At 39.2% G+C, this 12,769-nt stretch overlaps 1 protein-coding gene across 1 annotated transcript in view; it reads left to right on the top strand.

Moving 5' to 3' along the window:
• Nucleotides 1-10,836, top strand: part of UBE2QL1 (ubiquitin conjugating enzyme E2 QL1) — a 54,582-nt gene extending 43,746 nt beyond the window's left edge. The window contains exon 2 of the mRNA XM_075585946.1: nt 9,883-10,836. Coding sequence (XP_075442061.1) covers nt 9,883-10,014 — 132 coding nt within the window. The 3' untranslated portion in view covers nt 10,015-10,836. The remainder of the gene's footprint in view (nt 1-9,882) is intronic.
• The last annotated feature ends 1,933 nt before the right edge of the window (nt 10,837-12,769 follow it).

Genomic DNA, 12,769 nt, shown 5'->3' with positions numbered 1-12,769 from the left:
TTGGGTGATTTGTCAAGAGAGATATCTCTCTCTCTCTCTCTCTCTCTCTCTCTCTCTCTCTCTCTCTCTCTATATATATATATATATATGGGGTTACGCTGTAGCAGCGGCAGACACCGGAAGTCAGAGAATACTTCTGTGTCAGACCGCTGGGGTGCGCACATACGTGTGTGTGTATATATATGTGTGTCCAGTCCTGACGAAGCCGTATGCAGTTCTCAAGGGCTGGGCGAAACGCATAGAGTGGTGTTTTGGACTAGTGGGCGACCCATAGTTTCCCAATCCTCAGAGCCGTGACGTCACACGCACAGAAGGACGCTCAGAGAGACGCTGGGATTTCAAAGTGCAGGCGAAGGAGCTCCGGAGCACCAAGGGGAGGCGGTGAGAGCTGCGGTGAACCCAGTATATACACATATATTGTGACAAACGCTTGATTTATTTTAGCACATTGTAAGTGCACATTTTATATACCTATTTTTTAGAAAGTATTTTATACATCAGATCGCGCTATGTAGTGCTGTTTTTCTCTCTCATATATACCATCACCATATTGACGAGACGAGCCTAGAGGGAGTTCCACATATCATCAACACCTACGGGGTAGCAGCCCTATCTGCTAATCGCATTTTTACCACTGATATCTTGTGAGTAGGCATACCATCAGAGCCAACATGGCATCTCATCATTTATCTCTTTACCAATACATCTGCACTTAAATTTTGCACTATTTTTTCTTTTGTTTCCCATATATGCTCCTCCTGGAATGCGTGTGCGCATGCGCATGTATATATGTGTGCGTGTGCGCATGTATATATGTGTGCGTGTGCGCGTGTGATTGCGCATGTATATATGTGTGCGCATGTATATATGTGTGAGCATGTATATATGTGTGCGTGTGCATATAGATATATATATATCTCATACACACACACACACACACACACACACACACACACACACACACACACACATACATACATACATACACACCTAAGCTCCGCAGGGCCCTGTGCCTGCAAAATGTCTCTGTAAAGTGTTATGTAAAACTAGCAGCACTATACAAGAACATGCTATTATTAATTTTAATAACACACACATCGAATTGTACACATTCACATATACACAAAAATAAATATACATATTGTTTACAGTATGATATATACACATTTGATTTTAAATGAGTTGTTAATATTTAACATTAAATACACACGTGCAATGGAAAAAGGTTTAATTAATGAATTAATTATGCGTTACTCTCCTTTTCTGCTGCTGCTGCTGCTGCTGCTCTGACAGTTCGGTGGGGAAGATCATGTGACCAGGCAGTAACAGATACATTTGTGCACGTGCACGGCTGTGGAGGGGGCAGGACTCACAAAGGGGTGTGCCAGAGCCTGTTACAGAAAAGGAAGGGGTTGTGCCTTTCTAAAGGGTTGCTATAGAAACAAAAATGCTCGTTACATTAGTACACATTAAAAATTGTCTTTCAAAGTTGTTTTTAAAAAAAAAAAGAAATGCTACGAGTATTTTCTCATAGTACAGAGCTGATTTATTTTAAAACAAAAAACACACAAGCAGGATATTGGTAGAACTGCAGCTTTTATACAAAGTCTCCCAAGCTTGTTTTTATGCTGCAACCATGTCTGTAGCAGTGAAATGGTTGAGAGGTCTGTGGGGCAGTAAATTGTACAGTATTCACACTGGAGTGTGACCTTCAATATAGTCAGTGTCCTTGCTTCCTAGAAAGTATGGGCTCTTTGCTTCCGCCTCGTATGTATGGGCATGTTCATCCCATCCCCCAGTTTATCGAAGAGGAAGAGAATTTGCTGTCACATTTATTTTCCTTGTGAGAAAACAAAAGGATAATGAAATAAATCTTACAGAAAGAAACAGAGGTGTTAACCCATTTCTATGTGTTAATCATTAGCTGGCCTCAACCCCTGCAATGTCCTACATAACACATCCATAAAACCAAGATTTCTATTTTAAAACACTGATCTTGCTTTTGAAGGGATATTATGGTGCAATAAATCCCAAGTGCTCATCCACATACTGCAGCATCTTGTCTCACTTATATCATTTATGTTTTATTATTACGGATATATTGAAACCTTTCACTGCCTTTATGATGCACCTGATATGGTGCGCGTGCTGGCACAACAAGGGGCCCCTGTGCATCATGCTTATTGTCTAGGGAATATTCACATTGACTGCTCTGATCAGAGCACCACACTACTGAGATAGAGGCCCCATCCACTTCTGTTCATATCAAGAGGGGAGGCGAAGGGGGGGGGGTGTTCACCCACGTTATCTCTGTTAGGTTATCTGTCTCATTTTAAATTGGAAGACTCACTGTACCTGATTACTATCAAGGCTTTAATTTCGAGTTATCCAAGGCGTCTGAGCAAACATTGGCTACATTTTAATAGAATAATCATTTGACTTCTTTTTGAATAGCTGGGCCCTAAAATATTGCTTAATTTGGACCACCTCTGGCACCAAATATAATGTTCTTCTTTATGTGGTCCATATTAATGATAACCTTGAGATAATGGGAGATCCCATAAAATAGCACTAGATTGACTAAAACAACTACAGGCGGTCCTCGTTATCTGTTGTTTCACATTACGACGGATGGCATATCCGACGCGTCACAATGCAATCCTATGGGCACATTTTCCGACGCCAGAATGCCTTATCTGATGCTTACCATAGCTGATTAACATGGGACTGTCTTTACAACACTTTGACTATCCAACACTACTTTCCAGAACGGATTCCATTGGATAAGCGAGGACTGCCTGTATTACCTTTAGCTTTACAGCTGAGAGATAAATATGTCCCAAGGATTAAATCGATACTATAGCCTTGGAAATTTAAGGTTTGAAAATACATAGTGTTACAGTGTGGATTAAAGATTAAAGAATCTAAGTAATAGCACAAAAGCCCAGATCCACAAAAGGCTGCTAAGCTCCCATGCATATGAATGGGAACGGAGGTGTGCTGCTAATGCTTTTGTGGATCTGAGACAAAGATTGGAGACAAAGTGATGCTTGCATGAGCATCATTTAGGTAATAATCAGAGCATAGAGGAAAACTATCTCATGATTTTCAACTGTGTCATCAGGGGAACCCAGATAAATCAGATTTTGCAACCAATAATCTAATCTATTTATTTATAAATTAAGGGAATTCTCACCTTTGTCAATTCATTGGCCATTACTAAAATGTGGAATAGCTGATGCTCTCAAAGAGAGAAATTAAAAGCAACCCCCTCCGCCCCCTCAATTTTTTTATAAAACCTTATCCGAGGCTAGAAATGAGCTAAAACAAGCTCAGATGGAAGATGTAGAAAAGGCCCTTAGATGGACAAACCAGAAATATTATGATAAGGGAAATAAAGCTGAAAGACTTCTTGCGAGCAAGTTAAGAGGAATACAAACAAGATCCCAGATTACAGCGATCAAAAATAGGACTCGTGAGGTCCAGTACAATGAAAAAAAAAATCTCAGAAGAATTTACTAAATTTTACAACAAACTATCTAATCAGAGAACCCAGAATGAAAGTTCAGGCCCAGCTGCAACAGAACTAATCTCTGAATATTTAGACAGCTGCCACCTTCCCTCACTAAGCAAGGATGAAAACCTACTGCTAAATGCTAAAATAACGAAGGAAGAAGTGGAAGAGGCGGTGAAATCGCTAAAAAGTTCAAAAACACCAGGTCCGGACGGCTTTACGAATGTTTACTATAAAAGGTTTCTGCCGATCCTGTCTACCCACCTGTTGAGTTTGTTTAACTCTTTCCTAGAGGGGAGTCAGATCCCGGCTTCAATGTCCCTAGCAAATCTTGCGATTATTCATAAGGAAGGCAGAGACCCGATGATTTGCGGGAGCTACCGCCCAATTTCCCTCCTAAATAATGACCTCAAATTGTACAGCAAAATTTTGGCGAATAGGTTGAACCCCATACTCCCCAGGTTAATCAATATTGACCAGGTTGGGTTTGTCGCGGGTAGGCAAGCCTCAGACAACACCCGGAAGATAATTAATATTATAGAGCATGTTCATCTCACCGATACCAAGGCTGTTCTGTTAAGTTTAGATGCAGAGAAGGCGTTCGACCGTATAGATTGGCTGTTCCTTGACCATACTTTGAGGAAATTTGGTTTTAATGGATTATTTCTAGAGGGGGTTAGAGCTCTCTACCGTAATCCATCCGCTGTGGTCAGACTTCCAGGTGGACTAAGCGAGAGGTTTAATATTAAAAATGAACGAGACAAGAATGCCCTTTGTCCCCCCTCCTCTTTGCCTTAACCATTGAACCTTTGGCGTCTAAAATTTGAGGAAATCAAAATATCCAAGGGATAGTAATTGGACCAACAAATGACAAAATGTCCCTATTCGCTGACGATGTTATTCTAACATGATCTCATCCTCAACTTCCCTTCCTAACCTTCAAAGGGAATAGATGGACTTTGGGAAAATTTCTGGTTACAAAATCAACAGTGACAAATCAGAAGCTCTAAATTTAAACCTAAGTGACTTAGAAGTAAAGTTGTTTAAACTCAATTTTAACTATAGGTGAAACTCCTCATATATTAAATATCTGGGAGTGAATGTATCAAGGAGCTACCACTCTCTATATCAGCATAATTACCCAGCCCTTTTTAGGAAAATCAAACAAGATTTAGATAAATGGGTAGGTTACCAGATCTCATAGATTGGGAGGATGATTTCAGTAAAAATGAATATTCTCCCCCGACTTCTCTACTTTTTTCAAACACTCCCGATCCATATTCCTGGCTTTGAATTGAAAAACATCCAAAATAAAGTATTTAAATTTATTTGGCAGGGGAAAAGGCTCCGAATAGCTAGATCGGTTCTAATGGCTTCGAGGAGAAGGTGAGTACTGGGAGTTCCCAATATATCTAGGTATTACCAAGCTGCCCAATTGCGACAAGCAGTGATATGGAATGCTGACCCGGGAAGCTATTGTTGGAAGGATATAGAGTCCTATCACGCTGGGACGCCTTCTCTGCCAGTTCTCCTCTGGGGTATCGATAGAGAAGAGATGCAAACACACAAATTTTCCTTAGGGACCATGAGACACACATGGGAGGTATGGAAAAAAAACAAATTCCGATTCAACCTTGCCCCCGCCTGCTCGCAGCTTACCCCAATTTTTGATAATCCGAAATTCCCACCGGGCTGCGAGCCTAGACATTTTAACCAATTCATATCTAAAGGAATTAAAACGATTGCTGACCTCCTATGCTGGGGGAAGTTCCTGAAGTTCCAAGATTTACGAACAAAATATGAGAATGCAGAGTTAGACGCGTTCAAATATCTCCAAATTAGACACTTCTTACAAAAAATCTCCCCAAAATTGTAGTTTCCCCCTCTAACTAATTTTGAAAGGATGTGTAAAGATGGTATATACCAAAAAGGCCTGATAACCAAATTATACGCTGAGATCTCAATTAGACTGTAAGCTCCTAGGGGCAGGGAATCCTCTTCCTTAATGTTACTTTTATGTCTAAAGCACTTATTCCCATGATCTGTTATTTATATTATCTGTTATTTATTTGATTACCACGTGTATTACTACTGTGAAGCGCTATGTACATTATTGGCGCTATATAAATAAAGACATACAATACAATACAATCTCAGCAGATTTTCCAGGCCATGACTATATGCTCAAATTGGCTACGGAATTAAGTGTGGTTATGTATGTATGTATGTCTTTATTTGTATAGCGCCATAAAATGTACATAGCGCTTCACAGTAGATCAGCCAGGAGGATTGGGAAGCTATATGGGAATCAGCTTCAGGAACTTCCATATGCACCACGACAAAAGAGAATATTTATAAAATATTATTCCACTGGTATCTTACCCCAGTGACACATCAAAAAATCTATCCTCTGGCCTCCGACCTCTGCTGGAGAGGCTGTGGAAAAAAGGGAGACATGGAACATATTTGGTGGTCATGTCCAGAAATTCGGAAATATTGGCTTATGGTTCAAACATTGCTAAAAGAGATAACAGATCTCATGATACCTATTGATCCACTGGACCGAATTGTTCGTCCAGTAAGGAAATTGATCTCTTTTATTCTTACCGCGGCGAGATGTGCAATTGCGGCCTCCTGGAGGAAAGTGTCGTCCCCCCCCCTCCAAGCAGAAGTTAAAAAACAGAATAAACGAAACAATGCAGATGGAAAAGTTAACTGCATTTATGAAACACTCCTCAGAGGCCTTTTACAAAGTATGGGAGCCCTGGTTGATTAAGTAAAAAGAAACAGCAAATACTGTTCTCTGCTGGTGATACGTCAGACAAGATCCGAAGGCTCTTTGATTCCTCGCTAAGAGGTATAGCCTACTTTTAGGTGATGGACGTCAGGAAAGGAGGTCGACACTCCCCCCCTCCCTCCCACCACCCCCCCAGTCCCCCCACTCTCTCTTTCTTTTTTCCAGCCCCTCTCCTTTCTGGTAGGGTCAAATATAGACCCAGGGGCATCACCCAAGTGGGTGACATTCTTTTCTGTCTTATTTCTCCAAAAATATATTGTATTGGACAAAATGTAACTTACTATGTATATGACTTTTGTGATTGCCCAATAAAAATGTTATAAAAGAAAAAAAGAGAGAAATTAAAACTCCTGCCCAATTACTTGCTCGTTTAAAGGTTCAATCCAGGGTACGTATCTTTTTTTTTTTGCATCTTTTTTTCGTTGTAATGAATTTAGCCATTTACATTCCTTGTGTTTTTTAATGTGATATTTTCCTTTCCTATTTTGATGGTGTTGCAATCCAGAGATACCAGCCACCAGACTGTTAACTGAAATGAGGATACCATTTCCCCCACTGAATGTGTACTGTACTGTACATGGTTGTTGTAGCATTGCCGGTAATGATTGAAAATAAAAAGAAGATCAGGATCTATATTTTTAAGAGAGCTTCAATGTTATCTGCTCTTTTCTTTTTTCTACATGCCACCTTAAACTGCAGTTCTAAACCGCCAATCCAGATATAATATATATATATATATATTATATCTGGATTGGCGGTTTAGAACTGCAGTTTAAGGTGGCATATATATATATTTACAAATTGCTTTTACTTTACCTTTTTTATCACATACTACTTTGTAAAATCCCCAAATAGTTTAACATTTTGGAGAAATATTGAATTGCAATAAATTCCTGTGGGCCTTTTAGAAAATGGCCGCTAGCTGGATTTTTTTTAAAAGAATTTCATTATAATTCAGCTTGTGTAGAGTTGGTAATTTTATACTAGCTACTGTACATCTACATGCGGTTTTTTTTTAAACACGAATCTCTTAGACTTCTATTAAATAGACTGATGGGTTTTAATATTTACAATTCCAGTCCCTACCCAATCAATACCCTCGACGAAAGTCCTCTCCATCCTCTACAAGAAGCTCTAACAGCGCCCCTGGATACTCAGTTTGCAGTATTCGAAACCCCCAAATCATATGATTAGTTGTTGGTAATTTATTGTAATGTTATTGCTGCTCTTTTGGGCTATGACTTATTGAATGTTTCTGGGCCTATCAATAACACATTTATTGTTGCACACAATTTTCACTAAGGGATTAATTTATATCACTGTTATCAGATAGCATTTGTTCTTCTAGACTTTTATATCGCAGTGTTTTATTAATGATGTATCCCTTATGTTTTCTTAGCTCAAAGTGCACAAACAGTAAGCATGTACATATACAGAAAGGATCCACTGATACATTTTTTAGTAATAGCAGGCACCAAAATCATAGATTGGAAGCTCATCTGCGCAGGGACTGTGTCTGTAAAATACCTATGTGTAGGGTTGCCAGGTGTCCGGTATTGAACTGGACTGCCCTGTATTTGGATAATCTGTCCAGTAAAAAATGAGAGGTACTGTAATACTGGACATGTATGTGTCCGGTATTTTCCTCCCTGGACATAGTGACCTGACGCACCTTTCACCATTGAGTCCAGTATTTTCGGAGAACCCACCTGGCACCCTACGCTATGTGCTGTGTACCGCGCGCTATACTGTAATTGTGAGGCGCTTTGAGTCCCATTGGAAGAAAAGCGCTATATTTAATAAAGTTACTGTTGTTGTTTTATTATAATAGTTGAAAACTGTTTCCCTTTTGTCTTGTAAAAAGTACATATGCCATGACTGAAGGGTATTATGAAGTTGAATACCCTTTGCATGATGAATATATTACCAGTTATATTTGGTCCATTGTATTTTCCCTACAAAAACGCAATGTTACAAATATATCCTGGTAGGCGGAACAAGCACAGCATGGGGCCATGAAACAGAAGTATTTTTATTTATTTTTCCATTTAAGAAATATATTTATTCTTACGAGCTCAATCAACAAATATTGTTCTTATGTGTTCCCTATTTTATTACCCAATCTTTTTTAATAAGTAAAGTGAATGTATTGATGCAAATACATGCCTTATAATGATGAAAATACCAATAGATATAGTAATTGCAATAATCTTTGAAGGGCTGTGTAGCCATAATGCTAATGGTGCCACGACCTCATGATGTTCCCTGAGGTTTGCCACACCAGGAACCCTAAGAGGTACAGAGAACGTCTTGCTGTTTACGCTCAGTATCTACTTTCAAAGTGATTCTAACAGAAGTAGATCTTCCGTTTGCGTTAATGGTTCCTTAACATGCTGTAGAATGATATGCCCACAGGAAAGAGGTGCAAATATCCAGACCAGTGATTTTCAACCTTTTTTTGGTTAAGGAACACCAGAATTCAATTGTGAACTTCTGGGGAACCCCAACCTTCGCCCCACACCCACCCCTGTTTCTCGTCCCCCCTCGCCCCACCCCACTCTCTCCCTTATGCTCCCTCTTCCCCTCTCTCTTCTATACACACACACACACACACACACACACACACACACACTTACTCTCACACACACTCACACCTCTCACTTTCTTACACACAGTCACTCTGACTGACACACACCCCTCTCACTTTAAAGGCGCACACACTCTTACCTGATCCTTCCTCTCCCTCCTGTCAGCCAGAAGTTGACGTGACTTTTGGTACTTGCAAGAGCAGGGAGAGAAAGTATAGCGGAACCCCTGAGGGGTGCTCAAGGAAAACCAGTTGAAAATCTCTGGTCCAGACAGTGACTAAACTGTGTACCTTAATAATTACATGTAGAGCAATAGGGAGTAAGGCATTTATTAAGATAAAAAGCAAATGCCATTTACAATTGCCCATTCTTAAGGTATTGCACATTGTTTTTATTCTTTGGATTTACTTTACAGTGTGCTATGAGTCTCTGCTGTTAATAAACAGTGTCTAAGGAAAACATCTCCAAGCATTCATTTCTGCATAACATAAAATATATTTATGTAATAGAGGGGAAAAAAAATAATCCCTTCCAAATCTTTTCAGATGAATGAAGCTGTGTGTACATGCACTTAGTTTACATGATGCCATAAAGGGTGTGCTAAGATTAGTGTCCTACATGCCAATTATTTGGTTGATAATAGAAAGGTATTTTTTGTTTTGGAATTTTGTTAGAAGAGCTTTAGAAAAGATAATGGGGGAAGTGTACTGTATGTGCTATGTTTAGATGTAGGTTTGAGTAATAATGATAAACAAGAGTGTATGCTTATTTTATTCTATTTATAAAAGTTTAGGAGTGGAAGAAAAGGTAGACAGAGTTTCTTTAAAATAAGATTTTGGGGGGTTCGGTTTTGCATTTGGAAATAAGGTAGTGATATCCATACCACCCATTATCATTAGCCTTCCTCCATGGTCTGTATACTGTAGATACGATATCACTTTGTGTTCATGATAGTGAACAGTCTTTCAACTCTCTCCCCACAGGGCCGTATCTGCAGAAAAGCTGGCAAATCTAAAAAGGCCTTTAGCCGCAAGGAGGCAGAAGCAACATTTAAGAGTTTGGTGAAGACCCATGAGAAGTATGGCTGGGTCACCCCCCCAGTGTCTGATGGCTGACACAAAAACCCCCACTAAATACAGACTTCTAGGAAGAGGAAAGGGAACAACCTCACCGAAAAAAAGAATATATGAATATATTTAAGAAACAAAAAAAAAAAGATCACTATGCCATCTTCTCAGTGCTGTACATCACTCACCCATCCGTCTTTTTCTACTTCAGCTTCAGTTTAAGAACATGATTGACAGGAAGACTTTATTTATTTATGTTCAGATGTGTTTACAAAGGAAGACATGGAAGGAAAATAGAGCACGGAAAAGAATGTTGTGTTACAATCCTGTTTCCAGACTGATGAGCGATCATCTTCAGGTCAAAATAGAAAGGAGATTGAGATTGCTTCATTTGTCCATTCCAGACGCATGATTTTTCGGCTTCTTTCAATGACAGCAACGCCAAAAAGCAGCAGGGGGAATTCTATCTGTGGCTGCTCGGTTTATTTAATTGTAAATGAAGCCGTTAATATTTAATAGGCAAGCAGTGCATTGCAAGTACATGTTTGCTGTGCTGTTTATCTTTGTCCCTTTTCCTGGCAGGTCAACACAACTTTGAAGATGTGTCTTTATGTGGAGCTGTGGTCCGCTGTGACTCAAAATTTAGACCTCATTTGTGTTCGATGTGATCTGTGTTGGATAACTGACGAAACATAACAGTGGGGGAAAAAAATATATAAAGAGTTATAGTGTGCAGCTATTGTAAAATAAAAATCATCTAACATGGGCCCCGCTGGCTTTTCATGCTGATTGTTTGGTGTGATAGACTTGGGTGTTCATTGGTATTTCAATGAAATCACATTTCATCATTAAAACTACTACAAGACTTAATATTCATTGATATTGTTTGAAGTTTCTTCACTTTTCATAAAGAACATTTTTATTCTCAGGTTCCTAGCCAAACATGGTTAAAGTGGCTAAACAGTCAACGTTCTCTACCATTCAGGGATTTAAGTATGAAAGCCATTAGGCTCATTAACAGCCAAACAAGTGAAGAGCATTTATGAGTCATAATGGCTGTTGCACTAAAGTGACTATACCCCTAAGTATTTGCTCTTCCTGTATAACATAAAGGGCCATATTAACTAGGAGATGCTAATACATCAGAAGCCTTTATGGCCCATCTAAATGAATTAGTCATAAGGTGCGTACAATTTAATTTGTAAACATGTGTTAAAAGTCTCACAGCTTCTCTATCTGTTCTTTTGTGGGGACTGCACACTTTCTAGTGCTCTTTTCTCTAACCAATAACCAATTTACAACTGGGATTAGTAGCTGTCGGGCTGTCATATGGTCACGCAGGAAAGAAACATATAGCAATTACCACTACACGTGTATCATGGAATATTTACATACAAACATTTCATTTCTCACAAAGTTTTATGTAGAGGCATGTGCTATGAAAATAGTTGCAAATCAAAATGTAATTTATAAACACAGGAAAAAAACACAAGCACACATTTCTGATCTCCCTGCTTTTAGTCTGTTTATAACACATTGCTGTACAGAGCTATGGAAACCTCAAAAGGTTTATTCTTCATGTACACACCAAGAAAAAATATATCTTTGAGGTTTCCAAAGCTCTGCACAATATAATTTCATCTTATGTTGATCGGCTAAAAGTTATCACAACCTACAATGAATCTGCTTTTCTCCAGGACCAACACCACCGCTATTAGAACTCTGAATGACACATTGCACAGACTTGACCTATTCTTAACTTAGAATTGCAACTCCCTCATACATTGTTGAGTTTTTTTTTAACAAAGTACTATTCAAATATTCACCACTGTTTTCTTTAAATGTTATTTAAAACACAAAAAGATAATTAAAAACACTGGTTGGATTTGAAGGTTTTTGCTAATAGCTGACCAGTTAACTGCAACAACATCTTGCTGATCTGCTCAGAATCTGTGCACTAGCTGGCAAGGAGATAACGAATAAATCACTGTTCTCTACTATACTGATATTTAGCATAGATAGTAGTGCATGTAATGAACCTAGTGATTATTACACTCATATCTGCTTCATTCCACATGCTGCATTTGACATTGTTGCCTTGTAACGTACTGCTTACTTACAGTAAACAGATGTACAATTGCACCCAGTCTTGCAAAATGTTGGCATTCACTTTAACATGTACTTTTCATTAGCAAGACTTCACTGTGGTTTTCACTTGAAAGGTTATTTTGAAACTTTTATCATCTAAAACAAAATTAGTCCCAATGACAGGATCTTCATAGATAAATCAGACATTGTTTCAATATTCACATTCCTAAGTAGTCAAAACAATCGCATGAGTGAAATTTGATGTTTTGGGTCTATACAAATGGACATTTTATCGGAATCAAAATTCAAGCTCAAAAATTGAGACCTCATTACAAACATTAGTAGTATAGCACACTTTCCCCCACCTCCTGGGAGATATGGCAGCTACGGTGTGTAGTGCGTTATCTGTGACTCACAGGAGGCCGGAACCTCTGCCGCTGAGAGCCTGGGGTGTACCTGATTCGATGGGTGACAGCGCCTCCACCTGTGCGGGATCCTAACTATGTGGGATAGCCCCGTGCAGGACCATATATGTACAACACACACTGATATAATAAAACAATAGCAATCTACTGTAGACATATAAACAATCATAAACAATGACACCACTACTGTAACACTAGGCCTCGCAGGGCCACAACCCCTCACCATGCCTTCCCAACACCGTGTCCACACCCTTGCAGGGTTACCCCAATGTACTGAGGTGCTCCAGCAC

This window comes from Ascaphus truei, chromosome 2 (genome assembly GCF_040206685.1).
Source record: "Ascaphus truei isolate aAscTru1 chromosome 2, aAscTru1.hap1, whole genome shotgun sequence".
In the NCBI taxonomy this organism is placed as follows: domain Eukaryota; kingdom Metazoa; phylum Chordata; class Amphibia; order Anura; family Ascaphidae; genus Ascaphus; species Ascaphus truei.
This window is presented reverse-complemented; position numbering and strand designations above follow the sequence as displayed.